Genomic DNA, 24,491 nt, shown 5'->3' with positions numbered 1-24,491 from the left:
CTGTCTTGGACTAGACACACATTCCTAACCACTGCCCTGGTCGGGGGCTGAGTCCATCTACTGGGGCTGGACCACATGACCTGCCCATGCAAGGCAGCTAAGTGGACCAGGGTGGGCCTCTGACCATTGCAGCCTGGCTGGTCTTTAGACTCTGAGCCTGGGCTCACATCAGGCCAACTCAGGGTTCCTGAGAACACGAGAGCAGGAAGAACTGGGACTTGAGCAAAGGGACTGAAGGAGCTGTGGTATAGGAGAGAGGCCAGGACAGCCATGTGGGGACAGGGAAGTTGTGCCAGCAGAAGGTGCTGGGCAGGGGACAGGGCAGGGGGATGGAGCAGGTGCATGGGAAAGCAGGGGCACCATGGAGAACTTGCGCCTGGCAGCTTTTAAGTCCCAGCCTGCCTGTGGCCTGGTGCCTCCCATTCAGCTCCCTAGGACCCAGCCAGGGCTCTGCACCATCCTAATCCACTCCATCTTGAGAAGTTGGCTGGAGAGGTGTCTGTTCTGCAAAGCTCCCTGGGCCTTCCTGTGATGGGTCGTGTGCCCCCAGGGTTGCTGACTCCATCCAGAGGCTGTAGGACCACGCCGACTGGATGCTCACCCACCCCATAGGCAGACTGTGCTCTCCTTGGGGGGTCTAGTCCTCAGTCTAGCTCCCATGTAGCTACCTCTTGCTACCAGGAACCTGGGGGGGGGCTCTGGGAGGGGCTGGCTGTGGGTATGTGCAGGTGGCCTGCCTGGCCTGGCTTCTTCAACTGCTGCTTTGAGCATCAGGCTCACAGGTGCCATGTCCAAGGCTACGGACAAGGCCAGGCTTTATATTATGGCCACTGTTCTAATGCAGGATATTAGGAGATTTCGTTCCTCTTAGTTGGGGGAGAGGCCACAATTGGAGGGTGAATTGCTTTCCCTCTTTTACTGAAAGACTGTTCGGTAGACTAACATTACAGCCACTTACAGCCAGGCTCAAAGGGCTTTTGGGAAGTGGAAGGTGAATGTTCTGGGCTTCCCAGCTCCCAGCTTTAGTTCATGTTGATTCCAGACTGTTTCATGGCATGGGTCCCGGGCAGGGGCGCAGGGCTCTGCACCAAGGAGCAGACGCATCCCGTACTCCGCCATCTTGACTTGTTAGTAACTGTTTTCCATGGGGCCTGCCTTTTCACTCTGCCACGGGCCCTGCGGGTGAGGCCTAGGCCCAACCCTGTCCTGACTCCCCCATGTTATTCCCAGGCAACTTCAGACGCACAGCTCCAGGGCTAATTGCTCTAAGTTCTTGCCAAGGCCTCTGTCATTGTTTCTAAGCAAGCCTCTGGCCCAGCCGTGCGGACAGAAGCGCCTTCCGGAAGGAGAAGAACCCAGGCTGAGTGATGGATGATGCAAGACGGGTGATGTGAAGACTAGAGGGCAAGCATTCCAGGCAGAGACGCCTGGAGCCGGGGCCGGGGCCGGGGCCGGGGCTGGGGCCGGGGGATTGGGGAGCTTCAGACACTTGGGGAGGATGCGGTGCGAGGCCAGGAAACCAGGGGGGTCCAGATCACAGGGCCTGTTACGTTCTGCAGAAAGTGGAGTCTTTGGCATTCGGGGGAGCTACGGAGGAGCGGAGACACTCGGGGACATGCTGGGATTTGCATCCTGGGCAGATTCTGGAGAGGCTTTGGTGAGGGAGAGGCTTGGAGGCAGTGAGCCTCCAGCGTTTCGGAAACTGGCTCTCCCGTAACAGGGATTATCTTCAGCAAGGCAGCCTAGACTTTTCTAGGAACAAGGGCTGCTTTATCCTGCTGCTCTCTCCAGCTGTGGGTCTGGATTGCCCAAGCCCTGCTCTGAACTTCCTGAGGTCTAATTAAGGCCACAGAACGCTTTTCTCGGGGCCAGAGGCGTTTTTCCTTCTCGTCCTCATCTTGGGGCCAGAAGGCACTGGGAACCCGTGTTTCTCCTCAGTCAGCACCAGCATCCCTTCCCGCCGGGGGAGGGGGGGCTGGCACAGGCCTGGGAAGGCTGGGATTCCCACAACTCACGCGGCTGACACTGAGGGTGGGTGGGGGGTCTCCTTCCGCACCTGCTCTTTGGAAAGCACTAACACCAGGTGTTGTGGGGAGAGGGGTGAAAACACCTAAAGATGCCTCTTGGAGTTCCAGGCCCTGCGTGTTCACTCCAGCACTGGTCCAGGTCCTGCTGTGCCGGGGGCTTCGCGGATGCAGTGGGCTGTATCATGGGGCCTGAGCCCAGGTCGCTCAGATGTACCTGGGGCACTCACAGGAGCTAAGAGGGAGGCAGAAGCTATTCCAAGTGTGAGAAGGGTTTCAGGCGCTGTTGCTGGCTCTCAGGCAGAGGGACCTAGGAGCTAGGAGGAGCCCCAGCCGAGAGCCGGGAGGGAAACAGAGATTTCAGCCCACAACATCAGGAAACTGAATTCTGTTAACAACCTTTGAGAGTCGGCAAGCAGCTTCCCCCAGAGTCTCCGAAAAGCGTGCAGCTCTCTGTGCCCTCTGCGGCAAAGCAGGCCAGTGGGCTCGGCTTTGAGGCTCGCAAAATAGAAGAACACTGGGTGGCCCTGTGGCAGGGGAGCTAGGATTTAGGGCAGTCCTTGTGCTGGCTAAGAAACAGGCCAGAAGCCATCATCTTTTGCTTTAAAGTAAGAAATGCATTTTAAAAAAATGATTTATTTATTTGAAAGTCAGTGACAGAAAGAAAAGGGGGAGAGAGAGAGAAAGAGAGAGAGAGCAAGAAAGAGAGCGAGCTTCCATCCGCTGGCTCACTCCCCAAATGGTCCTAACAGCCAGGGCTGGGCCAGGCTGAAGCCGGGAGTCAGGAGCTCCACCTGAGTCCTCCACATGGATGGCAGCACTCAGGCCGTCTTCTGCTGCTGCTTTCCAGGAGTATTAGCAAGGAGATGGATTGGAAGTGGAGCACGGAGCCGGTGCGGTGGTATAGCGGGCAGAGTTGCCGCTCTTGGTGCCGGCATCCCATATGGGTACCAGTTTGAGTCCGGGCTGCTCTACTTCCGGTTCAGTTCCCTGTTAATGCACTTGGGAAAGCAGCTGAAGTTGGCTCAAGTGCTTGGGTCCCTGCACCTGCATGGGAGACCCAGAAGAAGCTTCTGGCTCCTAGCTTTGGATCGGCCCAGCTCTGGCTGTTGTGATCATTTGGGGAGTGAGTCAGCCAATGAAAGATGTTCTCTCTGTCTCTCCTTTTCTCTGTCTGTAACTCTGCCTTTCAAATAAATAGACAGATTTTAAACAAAGAAAGTGGAGCAGCTAGGACTTGAACTGATGTCGGATAAATAGGCAGGAAGTTAGTTTAGGCGAGCTAGAGTTACTGCATCCCCGCAAAACGATGCTGTCTCTAACTGGTGGCTTGCTACACCCACCTTCCCAGGATGCACCTGTCACATCCAGGACCAGGGTGCCTGATAAGACCCTACCCTATTTACATATCCAACTGGGGTGCACCCTTTCTTTATAAAAAGAGGCGGAAGGCGGGAGGGAGCTGTCTTTCCACCACGGAGCTCCGGCGGAGCCTCCCCAGTCTCGGAGGCACCGTCCCAGTTACAGGTACTGTTTCCCCTGCCCTCTTCCCTCTCATTCCTGGGCAATTCTTCGGCCCTCTCGCGTTGTGTACTTCCCCTGTGGGGTGGCCCACGCTCGGGCATGACAGTATTTTTATTTCCTCACTGCCAAATCAACTCTGTTGCAATTCGCACAAGATCCCAGTCTTTGCTTAGCATTGCTCTCTCTGTGGGAGGCAAGGAACCGGATTTTAAAAAGTGATGTATTCACTGCGCAGGTCAGAACCAGCTCTTGGATGGGATGCTGGCTTTGCAGGAAGCGGCTGAGCCCGCTGTGTCACAATGCCTGCCCAGGAAGCCATCTTCTTCCTTTAAACTTTTTTTTAAAAAATATTTATTTATTTATTTGAGAGGCAGAGTTACACAGAGAGAGGAGAGGCAGAGAGAGAGAGAGAGAGAGAGAGAGAGATCTTCCATCCGCTGGTTCACTCCCCAGTTGGCCGCAACGGCTGGAGCAGCACTGATATGAAGCCAGGAGCCAGGAGCTTATTCTGGGTCTCCCACGCGGGTGCAGAGGACCCAGAACTTGGGCCATCTTGTACGGGGAAGCCATCCTCTTAACTGGTCACAGGTCTTGTGAGCTGCAGGTCCTGAGGCACTAGGTGGTTCTGAGTGTGGCCCTGGGCCAAAAGAATCAGCACAAGCCAGGGCCTGGTGGCAGAGCAAATTGTGGGGCTCCATGCAGCCCTGCAGAGTGAGCACGTGAGGTGCAGACAGAAATCGCCCTCACAGGCCCTGCAAGGTTCTGACATCGGGGGGACACTGGAGGATCCTGGGCTCTGTGTGGCTCCAACGTGGTCCACATTAGGGTCACCTGGGAAGATCGAAGTTCCAGCAGCCCAGACCCTGTGCAAAACCAACGGAACTCGGGATTTCTGGGGTGGGGCCTGCACATTGGTAATTTTCTCTTGGTTTTTTCAGTGACTTGAATGTACTTTGAGGCGTGTGCTCAGGTGTCTGACCCGTGCATATTTCCCGACTGGATGCTTGGTTAACGGTAGATTCTGAGAAGTGCCTGATGCTTGTGCTGGCTCCCCGCCTAGACGTGTCCCCAAGCCTGACCCCAAGAATGCCCCCGGAGAGCTCTGTGTCTGGGGAGGTTTGGCGAGTGCTGCCCTAGGACAATTGCAGGCTCGGTCCCTGTTGCCGCTTCCCACGAGAACTTTTCTGATCTCTTTCTGGCCTGCTTATGTTTACGCGAGAGCAGCCGAGATGAAACACAGGTGCCCCACAAGGGCCGTCAGCAGCGGCTGTTTCTGGTCCCTCTGATGTCCCTGTCTTCAGCCCTAGGAGATGGAACGTGTTAAGTTGGGTTCATTGGAGACGGGGGGAAGGATACTCCGCGGCCACTTCTCTGCCATCTCACTGGTGTGCAGGGCTGGCACATCCAGGCTGCTTTTCTTCTCGGGGGGATGCTTTTTCCACTCAAATCCATTGCCAGCATGTGTCGTCGGCTTTGCTCGGCTTCTCCAGCAGATGGATAACAGAGACCCAAATAGCTGTCCTCAGAGCTGGCTGCTCATTGAACTCTCCTGAAAGACTGGAAGCAATTCCCACTGCTGTTCCCCATCCAGACCCCACTAACTGGTATGTCCAGCAGTAGGCCCCCGAAATCTGCCTGCCCTCAGTGGACTGTGACGGGGCCAGTCCATGACAGTTTGGGAATCACTGCATTCCAGCATACTATTTTCTCAGAGCTCTGCTACTTCTAGAATAAGAAAACATGTCTTCAGGTTGTTCAACATAAACTGGCATTAGCAAAACAAAATTGCATAATTAATGGTGCACTATAGTAAAAATTAAAGAAATGCAAACAAGTGGAACAGTTAATTCTTTCTACTTCTTTCTTTTCTACTAACTTGACTCTGTCCTCAAGAGTTAGCAATTTCGGGGCACTTTTTATCTTGAATTTTTCTTTTCATAGCTTAACTCTGTTCCTCATGTGATTTTGAGACATTCAGTTGGTTTGCCGTCAAATACCATTCAGAATGCTTTTCCTTTTCTTTTTTCACATCCCAGACAATATCCTCCAGCTGACTGTAACATAGTGGATAAAGCATGATGCAGTTTGATCCCCTTGCTCACAGGGTCTTCGCTCTGCTCCCTTTAGACTGCACTTTCTTCTCAAGCTGACATAGGCAGGGAGGAACCATTAGCAGGGAGGACCCAAGGTTTGACAGCCCTGACTGTCTGCATGGCAGTGTAGCTGGCTCCTGCTGCAGTTGTGGCTGGCCTGCACCCCAGTCCCTGCCACCCACATGACAGCCTGGCCATGCCATCCCAAACCACCCCTCTCTTTGCACTGCCCAAACCCCCTTTCCGTACACCACCTTACCCCTGCTTCTGTGCACAGACCAAACACTCATCCCCTTCAGTGTAGTAGAAATCACAAGTTGGGAGATTTGGGGACTTAGAACCAGTGCCAGTTGGAAGTATCCAATATGGCTGCAGGCTATCTTTCCATGATGACTTTCAGGTCAGTATAAGGTCACTGTAATAAAATTACCAGGGCTGACACTCCCACTCCCATCATGCACCTGACGCCATGCCATTTCTGAAATTCCCCCAGAAAGGGACAGAAATGGATGGTAGTAAAGCCCTGCCCCAAACTCTACCCCTTTCAATATTCAATTAAGCCCTGCCCCCAAAACCACTCCCTAAGACTCCAGATCCTTTGAGAGCAGGGTCCTGAGCCTGTTGGTTTAAGGCTCTGTCTAGTGAGCTTTCGGGCACTCCTTCTTGAGTGTGCACTTTGGCTTTACAAAAATCTTGCTTTTCTGCTCACCTTGGCCTACACGGCTTCCTGAAATTCCTTCTTACCTGGGACAAGAACCTGGACCTGGCCTAGCCGGGGCCACCCCACAACTAAGTGGCAAAAGGAAAAGTCAATGGCTAAGGCCCACTCCTGAGTTTGCCTCTTGTGTCTGTTTTGCCTTAATCACTAGTACATGTGCTAATTAGCTTCAAAGTCTTTCAAAGTTACAGCTTGTGTTGATGCTAATTTGGAAAACAATACGATTTACACACCAAATACTTTTCTCCTGATTCCCTTAGCAACCACCCCCAAGCGTGATACACATTTTAATCCCTGTTGGCCTGATGGTAACTTTAGGGATGCATCTGAATGGATGCAAGCTAGGGTAGTCAACATCCTGGCTTCTGTTGCTGGCACTGAGATGCTCTCTCTAGGGTAAGGGTCTCAGGGCAGGGCCGCCAGCCTCCTGTTTCCACTCCATAAGGTGCAAAGTATGCAATGGCCTTCCTAATACAGCTCAGAGAGCTTTTCCTGACATTGTCAAGGCTCAGTGGAGGCTGACAGCCTGAGCGGCTAGCAGAAAGAGACCACGCCCATCTCCACCCTGGGCAGGTGTTCACTCAGTGAGCCACTGTCCCTGAACCTTTGAGAAACATCCAGAACATTCTTAAAGCTCTCTGCACTCTGCCTTAGGGGAAAAAGTCACTGGGGATGAGGGGTTCGGGGTTCCTTGCAAACCTCCTGCTGAGCTCAAATTGCAGACATCTTCTTCCTGGAAACTGGATCTAGCCTCCCGGGTGGGTGGGGTTAAAGCAGAGGCAGCCCAACCAAGCTAGCCTGAGAAGGCAGCCTGGGCAGCCCCAGGGACCCCTCCCCGGGAGGCACTGTGGGCATTGTCCAGGCTGCAGCCAGGAGAGGAGGTGGATGGGAGAAACCTGACCCTGTAATGCCAGACACCCAGCACAGCTGATACTCGGCTGGGTCCTCTTGCCAGACTTGGCTGGCCTCCCACTCAGTTTGAGACAGCGTTAAGAAGATTGATTTCTGTTAGCCAGCCATAATGGGAGCCTGTAACGGCTGCGAGGGAGACACTTGGCTGTGCACACCCTGAGCGGGTGCCAGTCGCTTCGAGGGCAGCCAGGCAAGGCTTCTCGCTTTTCTGTCTTCTCTCCTCCCCTTCTGTCTTCTCTATCATTTTCTTCCCCTTCCTTCTCTTCTTCCCTCTCTCCTGGTCCAGAGACATCAGAGCCTGTCTGGCTTTGGATTCAGGGTGCTCTGCATTAGACGCTCTCTATTGTCTCAGCCAGTGGTCTTCACGGGGCCACGTGGTTCCCCAGTGCCTCTCCCAGAACTTTCCTACATACCCTCAGGTTTATGAAGTCTGGCTCCTCCCAAGAAGGGATGCAGGACCTACAGGGTGATTCTCAGGAACTCAGTTTGACTGTGACTCAGCTTATGCCACATGCCGTCTTTTGGGGGCATGGGTAAGGAAATTTGGCTCCCAGAAGGTGGAGATGGCTATCTAGGCTGGTGGTACTAAGGCACTGTGGTCAGTGGACCCCTCCAGGAAGGATGTATCTCCAAGTTCCAGGGTGTGGGAAGCTGTGGCTTCTTCCTGCACGTCCTCCCTGCCTGCTGACAGTGCCTGCAGGGCATTTTTGCTGTCACCCCCCAGTGTCCCGCCAGTTGCCCATGTACTTTCAGAGGAGGCAGGGTGGGAGGGGTCACAGGCTGGCTGGGCAGACTGCACCTGCAGCCATTTCCATCTAAGCCAGCCAGGTCGTGCCTCTGCGTGCTGCCACAGTAACCCCAGAGCAGGACCAAGACCTCACACATGGGTGGGCGCTCTGGTGGGCTGCCTTCCTGGAGGACCTGGTCTCTCTTGGAGCTGGCAGAGCCCTGTGCCACATCATAGCCTGCAGGGACCTGTGGCAGTCACTCAAGTCACTCCCTTAGCTCAGACAATATGGCAGCCACACAGGGAAAGTCTACCCTGTAAGCCCTGTCCCAAGTGCATTCCCCAGGGTGAACCATCTCCATGAACATCACAGCTTGGAAAAAAACAGGACCCCACCTCTTCTCCAGCCTCCTGTCTTCCATGTGCAGCTGTTGGCTCCTCACTTACAAGGCTTCTGCCCCAATGCCCTCTCTACTCCTCCTCTGACATTTCTGTTTGCATCCCCTGATGGAGCATGACTTCCTCAGCCATACCCTCCCACGTGGCCATTGTGTGGAGTTGCATTCCTCACCCACAAGCCCTCACCTCGTCTGTCACCAGCTGTTTCCCTTGCTATGCAGCCTGTGTTGGACAGTCTGAAATGACTTCGTTGGCTTGGTTTGTAGGAGGAGGGTCTTTCTCAGGTACTAGAGTTTAGCATCTGCAACAGCAGGGACCCTGTCTGTCTTGCTCGGTACTCAGCTGTGTTTCCAGTGCCTGGTGTGCAGCAGGTCCTCAGTAAATATACACTGAATAAGGAAGTGGAGAGGAGCAGGCATGGCCTTGCCTCACCTGGGGCCAGAGAGAGGGAAGTTATTCCTTTTGGTATGCTCTGCAGCATCATTCCTGTCTATTGATCTTATTTGAAAGGGAGAGAGAGATGGGGGGGGGGAGAGAGAGAGAGAGAGAGAGAGAGAGATCTTCTACTCATTGATTCACTTCCCAAATGCCCACAACAGCCAGGGTTGGGCCAGGCCAAAGCCGTGAGCCAGGAACTCAATCCACGTGGTCCACATGGTGGCCGAGACCCAGCTACTGGAATCAGGAGCAGAGCTGGGATTGAATGCAGGCACTCCCACATGGGATGCAGATGGCCGAGGCATCATTAGCTGATGGACCAAATGCTCACCCCCTGAAGCACGTTTCTTCCTTAGCCCCACCTCAAGCGTGGCTGATGGAGAATTTCACTTCTTCCTCTCGTTCCTACCCACACGGCTTCTCCCAGTGATGCTGATACCTGCACTGCTGCTGACTTCCCTTATGCTAAGTCATATGACCAAATAAACACTCACTTTCCAATTTAGCACATAAACGTCAAACTGACTTCTTAACAAGCGAATGACGTGTCACCAAACTAATGCAACAGAGAAGAAAACTGCTTCATTACTCTACAAATATTTTCTAAGGAGAGTCCTGTCAAATGAAAGACTCCTTTGTTCCACTGAATACCTTAATGAACTCCTATGTATGTGGAGGGCCTGAAACTGAGGCAGCCGGGGAGGGTTCCCCCAGGAAAGACAGTTGAAGAACAATTAAGAACAGGAGCTGAAACATTAGCTTTGAAGATGAGCATTTCTGCGTAGTAAATCGCTCTCTTTTAAAAAAGATTTGAGAGGTAGACACACACACACACACACACACACACACACACACACACACAGATGGAGAGAGCTGCCGTCTGTTGGTTCAGGTGCCTGCATCAGCCAGGACTGAGAGGCTGAGGCCAGGAGCCAGGAACTTAACCTCTCAGCGCTAGCAGACAGGTGGAGTTAGGAGCCAGAGCCAGGTATCCAACCTGGGTTCTCTGAGAGGGGATACAAGCATTTTAACCCATAGGGTTAACACCCACGCAGCGAAGGAGCATCTCAGTTTGATAGCTACCTGTGGCTAGCAGCTACCACATTGGAGACTTCGGAGGTAAACCTGGCCTTGTTGAAATGCCCTAACCATGGGATCTAGCCTAGTTAGAGAGCAAGGGAGCCCAGGAGTGCCTGATATTCTCGAGGCTGTGGGGCTGAGGACTGGGGTTCATGATGAAGCAGAAGGGTAGTGATCAGTAGGGATGCTGGGTGGTTCTGGTTCAGTGGGCAGGATTTCTAGAGTTGGTGGCCATGGAAATTGGGCAGTTTCTGGTGCTGAGCTTGGAGATGGGCCGCCTTCCTGTGAGAGGACCTTCTAGGCCCATGTTTTCTGGGCCTTTGAAAGCATCCATTACATTGGCGGGAGTTTGGGCAATGGAGCAAAGCAGTGAGACCAAGGCTGAAGGTGTTTGGAGAACCAGGACCACTTTCTTTAGATGAGATCAGGACCATAGTGCTGGTCTGTGGCTGATCTGTTGTTACTGGAAAAGCCAACCATTCTTTGTTCTAATTTTTCTGAAGGAAGATTTCGGAAGTCAAGAAGAGAGGAACTGAGACGTCTCCAGCTTCTGTCTGCTGCATCGCTGAGCTCTCAGTGGAAGTGTTAAGAAGGTACACATTTCTCGTTGACATCTTTGAGAAGCACTTGCGGATTTCACCATTAGTAAGTCCTTTTCAGTTCTCACTCTAATTAATTGTGTGATCACCTAAGAGTATTCGGATCTGGCCTGCATTTCTTATTTTAATGATTAATGTTTCATACCTCAGACCCTTAGCAAAGCAAGGTAAATGGCTTTTCTTTCTTTCCCTTGATCAGCCACCCATAGCACTGCATAAAGACAATGATGAGACTTCTTACTCTCACGTTCCCAGTACGTCACTTCTGAGCAGAAATGCACTTGCCTCATTTTTCAGATGGGTAGACCAAGGTTTTAAACAACTACTGCACTTGTCTGATTGGCTTACTTAAGAAACAATTAGGAACCAGAGACTGTGCCTACTGCATATGGGAAGGGTGACTGCTCTGGTTTCTAAGTTTCACTCTGGGTGAGGTTCAGCCTTGGAAACGACGGAACTTTGTAAGGAAGGGACTTTGTTTTTAATCACCACTGGACCCAGGTTCTGACACATTGTGTGTACCCAACAAATATTTTCAAGTGGGTGCGAGGAGTTGCTTCACCTTCTCATCTGGTTTTCTTTAGATCATCAAGTTGGTTTTGTGGTTTTAAACCATTTTTTAGTTTAATATTTAAAAAAATAATGTCTCATAGGTATAGGCTTCAGAAAATAGCTATTTGGGGGGTATAATTCAGAACAAATAAAAAATATACTCCCTCACAACCCCACCCCAGGAAATATAATATACTGCCTTCTCTCGTTTGTTCATTTGACACTGTGTGTCGAAGGTCTACCCACGCACAGGTAATTCCACACTATTCCCTTCTATTCTTCTGTAACACTTGGCAGAATGGCTGGACTATGGCTTAGTTAGTTGTTGCTTTAACCAGGGGCATCAAGGTCACTCTCAATTTTTTGCTTTCTTGAGATTTCTTGCACTGAAGACCTCTGCACACTGCCCGGTTAGGTGCCCCTGTGGCTGTCTCTTGAGGTCAGTGCAAAGAAGTGAAATTGTGTTTCACGGAAATGCCCATTTATGCTCTCTTAGATACCGCCAAGCTGCCCAACAGAGGAAGACCACAATTCGTACTTACTTGCATGCCTGCCTGCCCATATCTTTGCCTGCAGTTACTATTAGCAAACATTTATTTTCATCAGCCTTTAGGGTGAAAAATTATGCTTACTTCATTTTGTGGAGGGAACTTTATTATTGTAAATAAATACAAAATAATCACAGTTGTGCACCTAGGTACATATGCACATACACTTTGGATATTAATAATGGAGCGCCGAGTATCTACCACTCAGGTGAATATGAATAGCACCCTGGGGGCATCGTGTGTGACCCCTTCCAGTGCGCAGCCGTAGTTCCTCCCCTTCTGCTCCTGCACAGGAAGGTGCTGAGGTTGATTTTTCTGTTCTACAGCGATGGATATTTGGGTCATTTTTGGTTTTGTTTTCTGTTATGAATCGGGTGTCTCTGAGCTTTTGGGTGTGTCTATATGGGATCATTGATTGCTAAGAGACTCCCAGCTGTGAAATTTCTGAGTTACAAGGTGTGGCAGACACTTGCAGTTGTCCTCCACAGTCCATTTCCCCTTTCCCACACATGGCTGTCAAGCTGGACCACACTTGCAAGCCTGCCGTGTAGTTGGGTGTGGGTGGCTATAGGACTCAGTCCTCATCACTGGACCCTGGCAGCCTTGCGTTCTGCTATGTGGCGTGGAAGGTAGCGGCACACCTCCCCAGGCTCTCCTCTCCCTTTGCACTGGTAACAATCCTAATGTGCTGCTGACCCAACTTCAACTTTGCAGAAAATGACTTGGCAAGACCGAGACTAATAGTTCCCCAGTGATCCAGATGGTAAAACTCTTTTACCTTTAAGTCATTTTATTGTTAGTGTCTTTCTAATGGTGGCCTGGACTTACACTAATGGACACGTAGGAAGCATGTGTTAAACCTCACTGGGTTTTTGGATATTCCTATCCAAAAGTTTGGAACCAATTCACACTCCCACTGGTATTTTATGACAGCTCCTGTTGCTTCATCCGCTACCAACCCTAGCATACTGTCTGGCTTTATTATTTTTGCTGATCGGTAGGTGAAGAGTTTTATCTCTCTGGCGTTTTCATTTGCAGATGTTGTTAGGTCATTCACATTTCCTTTTACCTGATGTACCTGTTGGAATCTATCACCCCTGATGGTTTTCTCTTCTTGTGATCAAAATCTCTCTGCATAACATAAACTCCGTATTTTAACCATTTGAAGTGTGCAGTTCAGTGGCATTAATTGCATTCACAGTGTTGTGTGGCCATCACTACCATTTTCTTTTTAAAAGATTTATTTCTTTCCTTGAAAGGCAGAGTGAGACAGAGAGAGAGAGAAATCTTCCATCCTCTGGTTCACTCCCCAGATTTCCGCAACAGCCACGGCTGGGCCAGGCTGAAGCCAGGAGGCTGGACTCCAGCCAGGTCTCCCACATAGGTGGCAGTGGCTGGGACTCCAACTGGCATTGAAACAGAATGGTAATGCTGCAGGCAGTGGGTTAACCCATTGTACCAGGACCCTGTGCCCCAATACTTTAAAATTTTTGTTGCTATTAAAGTTACTCAGTTGAAATTATTTGTTGCTGATGTTTAGGGAAACACTCGACACTTATATATTGACTTTGTAGCCAGCAAACTTGCTCATGTCTGTGGTTTGGTTTAATGGTTTGTCTGTACCATCTCTTGGGTTTTCTATACAGACGATCTTGCTGTCTGTGCCTTTGCTTGGTTCGCTTCCTCCCTCTCTTCTCCTGATACAGTTCCTCTCTTTTTAAACGTCTTAGAGTGCTAGCTAACACCTGCAGTGAAATGTTGATGAGGGACTAGGGGAGTAGGCATCCTTTCTCTTTTCTCAACTTTAAAAGGTAATACAAAATGCAATATCTGTCCTGGGGTTTTGGTAGATATTATGTCTCAAGATAAGAATGAGAGACAATTATTTTTTAACCTCAGATAAAGAATTCCTTTCTATTCCTCTCTTATTAAATATTTTAAAAATTGCCTTATTTTGTCTTTGCTATGCAACACAATCTTTATCCACACTTTGAACACACTCAGCTATTACTGAACCTGGCAATTTCTAGACTTAAACTGGGCAGATGGCTATCATTCGCAATGACACCATCACTGGGCAGGAGGGTTTCATCCCTTGGAGTGGGCCCTGGCTCAGGGCTGACTCCTTCAGATGTTGCAGTCACAAGGAGTGTGGCCACCTTGCAGCCACCTGCCTGCAAACCCCAGCTTCTGCTGCCTGGGCTGGTGCCTTCCTTGTCCTGGCTCTTGACCTTCACGTCCTTGATGGGGGCAGCATCCGAGCGATGGTGGCGGCTTTGCTGGTCACAAAGAATTCTTCACAAAGAACTGGGTTTTGACCTGTTAGCAACCTGGCACTGCCACGCCCTCACAACAAAGCCAACTGGGATCACTCTGTTAAAAAAGCTCTGGATATTTATCCGATGTTCCATTTCCATCTACTAAGATAATCGTATGGATTTCACCTTTTGATCTGTTAATGAGGTGAGAGTAAAAGATCAGTTTATTTTGGGGCAAAATATTTGCAATACCTGCACTAGAGGATTATTCAAAAGGTTCATGGAAAATGTACATTATGAGGAAATTAAGCATGGATTGAACCAAAAGAAATTTATCTTTTCATTGCATTTTCCAGGAATGCTTTGAAGTGTCCTGGTACTTTGTATCTGTGCCCTGTCCTGTTACACACCTTACTACACCCCTCGAGACCGGCTCTGTCTGGTCAGAAGCTTCTTGTATTTTACTAGATTCTGTTTTTCACGTGAATCTTGAGATGCAGAAATCTTATTGATAATTTCCTTATTTTCTGTTCCTATAATTTTATGTACTTTTCCTTATATTTTGTTTTTCTCCTTTGAGTTAGTTTCAATTTTATTGCTTTTCTTTTTGGCTGAGCTCCTTGAGTTAATTTAACTTTCTTCTATTCTAATATTCCTTGTACTATTTAACTATAAGGTATAAATTTTCCTTTAGATGATGGTTTAAATATATGCCAAACTTTGAGAGGTAGTGTTTTACTTATCTAATTTTAAATATTTTTCAATTATCATTATGATTCCTTATTTAAAGGTTATTTAAAGTGTGCTTCAAAGGTTTTTGTTGTTGTTATTGATTTCTAATTGAATTGCTTTGAAGGCAGAGAATGTGATGTGCATGAGAAAGTACTGAATCTGCTGAGTTTTGCTTTGTGGTCTAGTGAGAGGCATTTTTGCAATTGCTCTACATGTACTTGAGACTGAGGTGCAATTGTTAGTGGTTGGATTGGACGGTGTATACATCTGCTATATTAAGCTGGGTGTTTATGTAATTGTTAGTGGTTGGATTGGATGATGTATACATCTGCCATATTAAGCTGGGTGTTTATGTAATTGTTAGTGGTTGGATTGGATGATGTATATGTCTGCCATATTAAGTTGGGTATTTATTTTGTTCCAATCTTTATTTAGTTGTGAGCTTTCTTCTTCCTAATCTATCAATAACAAAATGAGACATGTTAACATCTTTCACTCTAATGGTGGATTTGTCAATTTCTCCTTGAAATTCTGCCTTGTTTTTTCTTTATATAATTTGAGGCTGTACTTTGGGTACATTTCAGAATGTGTGTGTTTTCCTAAAACAATTATTCCTTTTGTTATGTAGTGACCCTTCTAATTACTAATAATACTTTGTTTTAATGTTTGTTTTATTTGGTATTAATCTAGTTGTACTAGCTTTTTAAAAAAAGATTTACTTATTTATTTTGCAAGGCAGAGTTAGAGAATCTTCCATCTGCTGGTTCACTCCCCAAATGGCTACAACGGCTGGAATTCTACCAGGCCCAAGCTGGGAGCCCGGAGCTTTCTCGGGGTGTTCCATTTGGATGCAGAGGCCTAAGTACTTGGGTCATCTTCTGCTGCTTTCCCAGGCACATTAGCAGGGAGCTGGACTGGAAGTGGAGCAGTTAGGCCTTGAACTGGCACCCATGTGGGATGCCGATGTCGCAGGCATTGCCTTAATCCACTACGCCACAATGCTGGCCCCTATGCTGGCTTTTTTTTTTTTTTTAAGATTATTTATTTTTCTGAAAGGCAGAGTTACAGAAAGAGGCAGAGGCAGAAAGAGAGAGAGAGAGAGAGGTTCCATCCACTGATTCACTCCCCCAGTGGCCACAGTGGCCAGAGCTGGGCAGGATCCAATAGAGAGCTCACACAACTCAATAGCAAAGAAACAGATATTCCAATAAAATAATGAGAAAGGATTTAAATAGACATATTTCCAAACAAAACATAAAAATGGCTAACAGATATATAAAAAGGTTCTCAACTAATCATCCAGGAAATTCAAATTAAAACCACACAGTGAGATATCACCTCACACCTGTCAGAATGGTTACCCAAGAAGACAAGAGGCAACAAATGTATAAAGAATATGACAGCCTGGTGCATGGTTGTTGCGGTTGTAACTTGGTGCAGCCATTATGGAGAACAATAAGGAGACTCCTGAGAAAGTTTAAGATAGCATTGCTACATGAACTAGAAATCCCTTTCCTGGGTTTCCATTCAAAGGCAATGAAATCAGCACCCTAGAGAGGTATCTGCTCTCTTATACTCATTGCAACATTATTCCCAGTAGCTGTGATAAGAAAACAACGTTAAGAGTCCTTCAATGGATTCCTGGACTTCAATGGATAAACGAAGTATGATACATATGTGCACATGCACAGGCAGGCACACACACACTGCACTACGACTCAGCCTCAAATAAGAAGACCCTGCCATTTGTGACAACATGAACGACATTGGAGGACATCATGGTGAAATAATCCAGACACCAAAAGAAAAATACGGCACGCTCTCAGTCGGGACCTCAAGTGTTCATGGGAATGTGAATTTTTTAAAAGTGTGCATGGATTTCAACATTGTCTTGAACCACACCCCTCATGTTTAATTCCGTATTCCAAAAATGTTTGAAGTATCTTTGTACATGGAATGATAAAAAAAATCCAAACACATAGAAACGAGAACAGTGGTTATTAGAGATGCTGGGGACAGGAAATGGGAGATATGTCACAGGATACAAAGTTGCAGTCACGTAGGAAGAATTTTTAAAAGAGAGAGAGAGAGAGTGTGTGTGTGTGTGTGTGTAAGAAAATCTGTTTGCAACTATTTGGACTTCAATTTTAATTGATGTCATTGATTGACACATTAATTTCACCTCTTCATCAATTAGACTATATTTTAAGTGGCCTTTCAAATTTTCTAATACTTGAAAATAAAACAGAATGTTTCTGCATGTCCATATATGTGTGTGTCCTTGGACAGATATTAAGATTTCCTTAAAATTTCCTTGTGATTCAAAGCATCAACTACACGTGGCGCTCCCATCTTTATTTTGGTAAAGAAAGTTTTACAGCTTTGTCATTACTTTTATGGCCTTTATACTGATTTCTCTCTTTAGGAACTCTAGACAGTTCCAGGAACTCCTGGGGACCCTGGAAGGTCTCCAGCACCTTGCATGCTATTAGCATCCTTTTAAATATGGTGTTCTCCACTTTCTGTCTTCCCTATGTTTTGTATTCTCTTATTAGTTTCCTTTTCTGTCCATTTTGCATACATTCTTGGAAAAAGATTCCCCAGTGTGTCTTCCCATCATCCCTTCAATGTTCAGCTGCAACCAACCTGCTCTCCACCGCTTCATCAATGTTAATTCTGACACTGCATTCCTGCTTCCTTAAGAGCCCTTCTCTCATTCTCCTCCCTTCTTCTCTCATTCTGTTGCCTTTTCTGTAAGGCTGGGTTTGAGTTTCTTCCTCTATCACGGCACTGACGCCTTCGTGTACGCTGTTTCCCGAGGATGTTCTTAGCTTCTACAAAGCATCATTTTTACAGAGATGCTCCTTTCCTGGGCGTTGAAGGCGCCACTCCTGCCCATTGCCTGCAGTGCTCTCACAGGTTCCTGACCTGACCCATCCTGATCTTTCTTTATTCCCCCTGGAGGAGGGAGAGGCTCATGGCTCTCAGTGTGTCTGGGTAGACAGGATGAGTAGACTGCTTGCTCTTGGACCCTCCACCTGTCTACCTGGTTGCTGGTTGAATCACATTTTATACCGGCAGCTAGAGGGCCAGCCAATGCTCAAGCGCCCATTGCCAACAGGATGTATGTCACGGATCTCTGTAGAAGCAGCATCTTTCTCCATCCATGTCCCAGTTCCCTGGTGCGCCGGCCTGATGTGTCAGCAGGCTGCACTGTTCCCACGGTGGTTATAACTGTGCCTGTTCCAGCCTCTCAACCGTTCACCTCCAGAACGCGCTGTGTCTTTTGCAGCCCAACACTCTTTCCGGTCTTTTCTCTCATTTTCAAGCTTTCCCTGGGCATAAGAAGACGTTGCAGGCTGGGGTGGAGGCTGACCTGGGGAGACTGTCCTTTGCTGGGCTTGAAGATAAGGCAACGTCGGCAGTGATGGATGCTTGCCCGGGTCTCTGGTTAATGCAGGTGGGCGTCTGAGTCAGGTATTGACAGAGAGGGAGTTGCAACATGCCTGCCTGGCTACTTAAGGCAGATTCTTTTCCAAGCAAAAATCTTGGCACATGTCATACATGCACTTGTTAGGTTTCTCTCAACCCGGCGTCACGTGCTTTATATGTGTTGTCAGTCCCTAGCACATCCTGGCAATTAGGCTGTCAGTGTTCGCTCATCTTGTTATGCAACTCTTCATGTTCATCTGTATTTGCCAGTGTATTTTCCTGAGAAACAAAGAGAGGTTGGATGGAAACCACTGGCCAGAGGCCATTTTGGATGGAGAGTCCCAAAATGCATATTTTTTCATTTTTTCATTTGAGAACTAACTCCTATCCAGTGGTTCAGTCCCCAGATGCCTGCATTGGCTGGGGATAAAGCTGGGAATTGGAACGTAATCCAGGTCTCCCAAGTGTGTGATAAGAAACCAAGCACTTGAGCCATCACCACTGCCTCCCAGGGTCTGCATTAGCCGGAAGCTGGAGTTAGCAGCTGGGCTCTGATATGAGATGCAGGTGTCTTAATTGCTAGACCCAATGCTGTTCCCCTACAATGCATTTCAATTCTTTGCTTGACTCCCTGGGCAGACTAAGATATCCTTAAAGGGAGGGGCTGGGTGACAGGTATCCCTTGGTCCCCAGTAATTTGCATGCAACTAGCACAGAACTGTTGCTGAATAAATGTTGGGGAAAAGAGAGAATGAAAGAGGGCGAGGAACATTTTTGTTATTTGTCAATTCCATGTTAAAGTGCTTTAACTGAACCTCAAAGGGTCCTCCTGCCTCTCAAGAAAGAATTGATGAAAATGTGTCTTGCAGCTTAAGAATCTAATTAAAGCTAGCCGGGGTCATGGACTGTGTAACTAAACCTTTCATTTATGCAGTAAAGAGCATTTAAAAAGGAAAAGGATGGGACACGGGGCAGTAATATCTCCTGTTGAATAAGGCATGTGTCTGATCAGCCTCAGCAAGGTATTCTTTGTGCACTCGCTCCCCTGATAAGAAGAAGGGAGAAGACAAGTTGAAATCATAGTGAGCGGGATGTGGGTGGGAGGTGAGCAGGACATTTCTAACAGCGCAGCTCCGCAATGGGTAGAACTCTCATGGGAAGTCGTACAGCTGCTTTCACTGGAGAGACTTTCCTGGGCTTAGATACAGAAGCATTCAGAGCCAGCACCGTCTAAGCTGGTTGAGGGCCCCCAAACCCTCTGGGCAGAGGGAGCTCTGAGTCTTCAGCCCAGGAGCCTGCAGCGTCATTTTGAAGGAGTGATTTAGTGATATCAAATAGCCCAGTGATTAATCAAGAAAACAAGTGAGCATTTGACACCAGAGAGGAAAAAAAAAAGAGCCAAGGAGATGCTGGGGGGAAAAGGCACCCAGGCTTGGCGTCCCAAGCCAATGGTACTTTCAGGGATATTTACAAACCATAACCCATTGCGAGAGAAAGATCAATCTGCTGCACAGCTAAATTAATATTTAACTTGCTTGAGAAAAGTCAATCTTTGAGTTATTAGGGAAATTAACCAGCAGGTTTACCTGAGCCTTCAGTGTGTTCTAAAAGTCATCAATGCTGTTTTCCTTCCAACTTCATGTTCCTTCCTCCCCATCCCAATCCATCCCACGCCTCTCGTTCCTCTTCCTCCCCTCGCTTCTGCTCCTCCTGCTTCAGGGGAAGCCTCGGGAGGTGCCCAGTTTCCAACAAACGCTGCTGGAACAGAGCAGAGGTCTGAGACCCATCTCAGCCACGCTCGTGCTTCTCCACCTGGGTGTCTTTGGGGAAAGCCGCAAGCTTCCAAGCCTCATGCGCAGCAAAATCCACTGGGGAGAAGGGGCTGTGCAATCACTTTGAGAGTTGACATGTTCTTGGGGGAGGCCTTGCAATCAGGCGTTTGAGAGAGCCCACACGGTGAGTTTTCTGTAAGGTTGAAAGGCCCTGGCAAGGATGCTCGGTGGGCTCCAAGGTGCACCTGCCTCCAGGAGTGACGTTTAACAGCTGGATCATGGCCAGTTCTACCTTCAGTCAGGTCTGGAAGGGTACTGGGTTCCACCCCAGAGGGTGGAATGAGAGGACTGGGTGAAGACCAGAAGAGCAACCACAGAGAAGGCTTCCCGACAGAGGTGGGTCTGGGCAGAAACAGAAGGAGGGAAATGCGGGTCCTAAATTTTGCCATGCACTGCTTGTCTACAGAAGGCGCTCAACAAGCAGAAGCCATCCCCTCATGTCCAACTGCTGGCCACCACCCCCAAGCTCTCCCCTGCTTCATTATTCTCCAGAGTCCTTCTCACCACGGATGCACCACTGCCTGTTTGCTTATTATCGCCTGCCACGTGTAAGCTTCCCACACAGCAGGGTTTGTCCACCACACCCCCACAGCTGAGGCCAGAGCCTGCCACATGCCCAGTAGGCACAAAGCAACATTTGCTGAGCAAGTAGGGGATGTGTGGCTAGCCTGGGTATGAGTGTGGTGCAGGCAAGGGGGTCAAGTTAGCTAAGCAGCCCATGTCCAGGCTGAGCAGGGAGGTTGCAGGGAGCTCACAGAGAAATGAGAGTGCCAAGCCAAAGTGGCCAGTCTGTCTTCAGCAGACAGGGAGGAGCCACTAGGTTTCTGTGCTGGGAAGAGGTAGGATGAAGCGTGGCTTGAGGAAGATTAGCATGGCAGCAGGATCCAGAGGGACTAGACAGGAAAGGGATGGAAGATGGGCAGTCATTCAGTTTCCAGCGATCCGGGGGAAGGCAGTGTAGGCTGGGACAGGCTCATGGACTTGGGACAAAGGAATCAGGAGGGGGATGTGGCAGGAGGGCTCTGCCAGGCGTGCCTCCCAAGAGGCTGTGATGTAGTGAAGGGGAGGGAACAGTCTGAAAGCCATCCATCCATCCATTCATACACCCATCCATCCACCCACCCATCCATCCATCCACTCATCCACCCAACCATTAACTCATCCACCCACACACTCATCAATCTACCCATCTATCCATCCATCCACCCATGCATCCATGCATTCATTCAGTAATCCATCCAGTCATCTGTTCACCCATCCATCAATCTATACATCTATCCATCCACCCACCCACCCATCAATCTATACATCTATCCATCTACCCATCCACTCACCCATCCATCTATTCACCCATCCACTCATCCATCTATCCATTTATCCATCCATCCATCCATCCATCTATCCACCCACCCACCCATCAAGGCATGGCTGGAGGTCAAAGAGTAGGTGAAGCTGCCAGGGAGTTTTCCATGAACCCTGGGAGAAGGACTCTAGGGATAGAGCTTGGGGGGCATCTCCATTGAAAGGTAAAGAGGGAGTAGAGGAAATAGAAGGAGTTGGTAGAAGATGGGGAGGGGGAGCAGGACCATGGAAACTGGGGCCAGAGCCTCCAAAGAAGTACAGGGCACCCATGTCTGACGATGCCTTGGTCCCTGGAAGATGATGGATAACTCGGAGCAGGCTATCGCCAGGGCAGCCTCAGCTTGCTCCAGAGACCCTGTGGCAGGTTGGTATCATGGTGGGATGGAGTGCAGCTGGCACAGCATTAAGTAGGTGGAAGTGGTATGGTCCCTGAAGGTGCTGAGGCAGGGTGACAAGGAGGGTAGGAGATGAGGGAGGTAACTGGAGTCAGAGCTGGAGTACCAAAGAATTATCTGGGTGGGGGGACCCTAGTCTGACTGGCAGAGGGGAAGCAGTCTTGGGAAAGGAGAGACCAGACAGACGTGCAGTGGTGGGGACTGACACAGCAGAGCCCCCAAAGGCGAGTAATTAAAAAAAAAAAACCCGCCGCATCTGCTCACTGTGAGCTCATTATCAACTCTGGGGAAAGGCCAGCCGTCCCTGAGGGACCCTGCAGGACCAGACTGTCATGGGGTCGGGAGTCGGGGGCGGGTGATGAGGACACTCCCCCACACATTGTGCAGCTAGGCAGCCTTCAGATCCACACCACGCTGGCCATCTCCAGGGGCAGGGCAAGAAAGCAGAGCTGCTGGAGCTGAGCCTGGCAGAATCCCACCTGCCGCTGTCCTGCTCCTGCTGAAGGCCTAGCCCATGGTGAGGTGCCTTCCACTGTGCACCTTACCTTGATCCTGGGCTGCCCTACTCCCTTCCCCGACTGATGTTACAGCTGGCTGCGTGGCTCTGGTCTCTTCCAGAGCATGTCCTCCGGGTCGGGCTCCCAGGGACACTCCTGGCACGCACAGCAGCAGCAGGAACTCCTGGAGGAAGGCATCAGCCAAGAGCTGTGAGGACTCACCCAAGCCCTCCGCGCTTGCTGCATCCGTTCGTTCAACACGCAGCTGCCATCATCTTCCAGGGTCAGGCGCTGTTCTCAGCGCTCAGGATTCAGAAGGAAACAGACCAGAGTCTCCAAAATGATGAGCCCATTTACGTCAGGGGAAACCAGTAACAGAGAACACGCCGTCCTCAGAGGAGACGTGGTATGCAGAAGAGGCGCAGGGGTGTCACGGGAGCTGCCCTGGATCGGGTGGAGAGATACGCACTGAACGATTTGAAGCTCAACGGGGGTCCTGCGGGCGCTGGACAGCCGAGGGGTCTCCACCTAGACCTCGGCAGCCCGCTAAGTCCGGGGCGTGGACCCAGGAGCTGGCGCGGGCCGGTGCGGTTCTGCCGGCGCACCACGAGGGGGAGCCCCGACCCCTCCTAGCGCCTTCGCGGCCCTCCCGCACAGCCTAGCAAGCAAAAGTTTTTCTTAAACTAACAATGCCAGCGTGAGGAGGTGCTCGCGCCTGATTGGACGGGGGAATTTTGCAGGTTTGATTCCTTGATTGGACAGGAGGTGCTAGGGGTGGGGAGAGAGCTGTTGGTGGGGGATCCCGCTCCCTCCCCCGCCAGTCTGGCCGGCCCCGTCCTCCTGTCGGCTCCGCCGTAGCTCGCAATGTGACACCGGGACGCACACGCTCGCGCGCGCTCTCTCAGGCTCGCTCGCCCTCGCCCTCTCTCCCACACGCACGCACACACCCACCTCTCCCATAAACACACACACACACATGCACACCCACACCCACGCGCGCCCGCACCGCCCCACGCGCGCACACTCCCGCCCACGCCCACGCCGCGCTCCAGGGAGTCCGGTCCCGGCGAGAGCGCGAAAGGATACGGAGAAGCCACCCGCGGGGAGCGCAGCGGCGCCCCGGGACGCGGCGCCCTCCCCGCGCGGCCGCCTCGGCTCGCGCTCGGCCTGGGGGCCTCCGGCCGGCCATGGCCTTGGATTGCCTGCTGCTGTTCCTCCTGGCATCCGCAGTGGCCGCGATGGAAGGTAACGTAACCTCGGCGGCGCTTCAAGTTGGGGGCTGCCGGCCGCCGCCTCGGGGCCGGGGCGCCGCGCGGCTCGTGGGGGCTGCTTCGGCCGCTTTGCGTCTTCTGCATCCCGGGACCCGAGGACAAGGTTCGGCCGCGGCCGGGCGCGGGGCCGGGGCGGCACCCGCCGGCGCGCCGCCGGCTGGCTCTGGGCGCCCGCAGCAGCTCCCGCGCCCCGGCGCTCTCTGACAGCTCCGGCTCGGCGAGCGCGGAGCCCGCTGCATTGCAGTGCAGGCTCCTCGGCTCCGGGCAGAGCTGGGCGTTAGGGGACGGAGAAGCACCGCGGACCGTCAAGCTCCGGGCTTCCGGGCGCCTGTCCGCTCCCTTCCTATCCCGAGCCCCGATGCGCTCCCTAGCTGCCGCGCGCCACCTCCGCGTCCCCAGCTCGCAGTCCGCCCGCTTCTGGATCTGGGGCTGGCTGGCAAGCGCCGCGCGCCGGAGCCGGAGCCGGAGCCGGAGCCGGAGCCGCTCTGCCGGGGCTCCCCGCAAGTGGCTGCGGAAGGAGGGGGTCGAGTTCTTCGGCTGGACCCTCGGGGAACCGTGTGGCTGTGCCGGGGTCTGCGGGGCCAGGAGGAGTCTCGGAGCAGCCGTGGACTAGGGTGGGCGTCGGTCCTGCCTAAACTCACCGGATCCCCACCCACCCCCAGGGTCCGGGAACGGAGACTTGGCGACCCGGAGCCGGCGGGCAGCGACACCGCCCCTACCAGACCAGCCTGGCCCGTGCCTCCGGCCGGTGGCCAACAACACACGCTCGCTTCGGTGACCCCGCGCCTGGTGCAGCGGGGAGCCCGGGCGCTCCGCCGCGGCGCCCGCGAATCCCGGTGGGAAATCCCTGTCCCGCTCCCCGCCTCCCGCCCCTTCCCCGCCCCCGCTTTTGGCGGCGGAGCGGGGCGGCAGCCGCCTCCCGGGACAGCGGCTGAGCGAGGGGAGCGGACTTGGAGTTGCCGCTACGAAGGAAGCGACTCTGGGGGTGACGCTCCCGCACCCCCTTCCCGGGGTCCGACGCGGGCCGAGTCTCCGCGGGGAACTCCAGACCCGCAGCTCCGAGAGCCGGCGCCGCTGTCCCGTCTGGGCTCTCGCTCC

General features: G+C 51.1%; 1 protein-coding gene across 1 annotated transcript in view; it reads left to right on the top strand.

Annotated features, from left to right (window-relative positions):
- The first annotated feature begins 22,956 nt into the window (after positions 1-22,956).
- The window catches only part of EPHB1 (EPH receptor B1), a 431,842-nt gene continuing 430,307 nt past the window's right edge, over positions 22,957-24,491 (top strand). The window contains exon 1 of the mRNA XM_051818616.1: positions 22,957-23,367. Within this exon, the coding sequence (XP_051674576.1) occupies positions 23,310-23,367 (58 nt within the window). The 5' untranslated portion in view covers positions 22,957-23,309. The remainder of the gene's footprint in view (positions 23,368-24,491) is intronic.

The sequence above is a fragment of the Oryctolagus cuniculus genome, chromosome 4 (assembly GCF_964237555.1).
Source record: "Oryctolagus cuniculus chromosome 4, mOryCun1.1, whole genome shotgun sequence".
Classification (NCBI taxonomy): domain Eukaryota; kingdom Metazoa; phylum Chordata; class Mammalia; order Lagomorpha; family Leporidae; genus Oryctolagus; species Oryctolagus cuniculus.
Note: the sequence above shows the minus strand (reverse complement) of the source record. Positions and strands in the feature narration are given on the sequence as shown.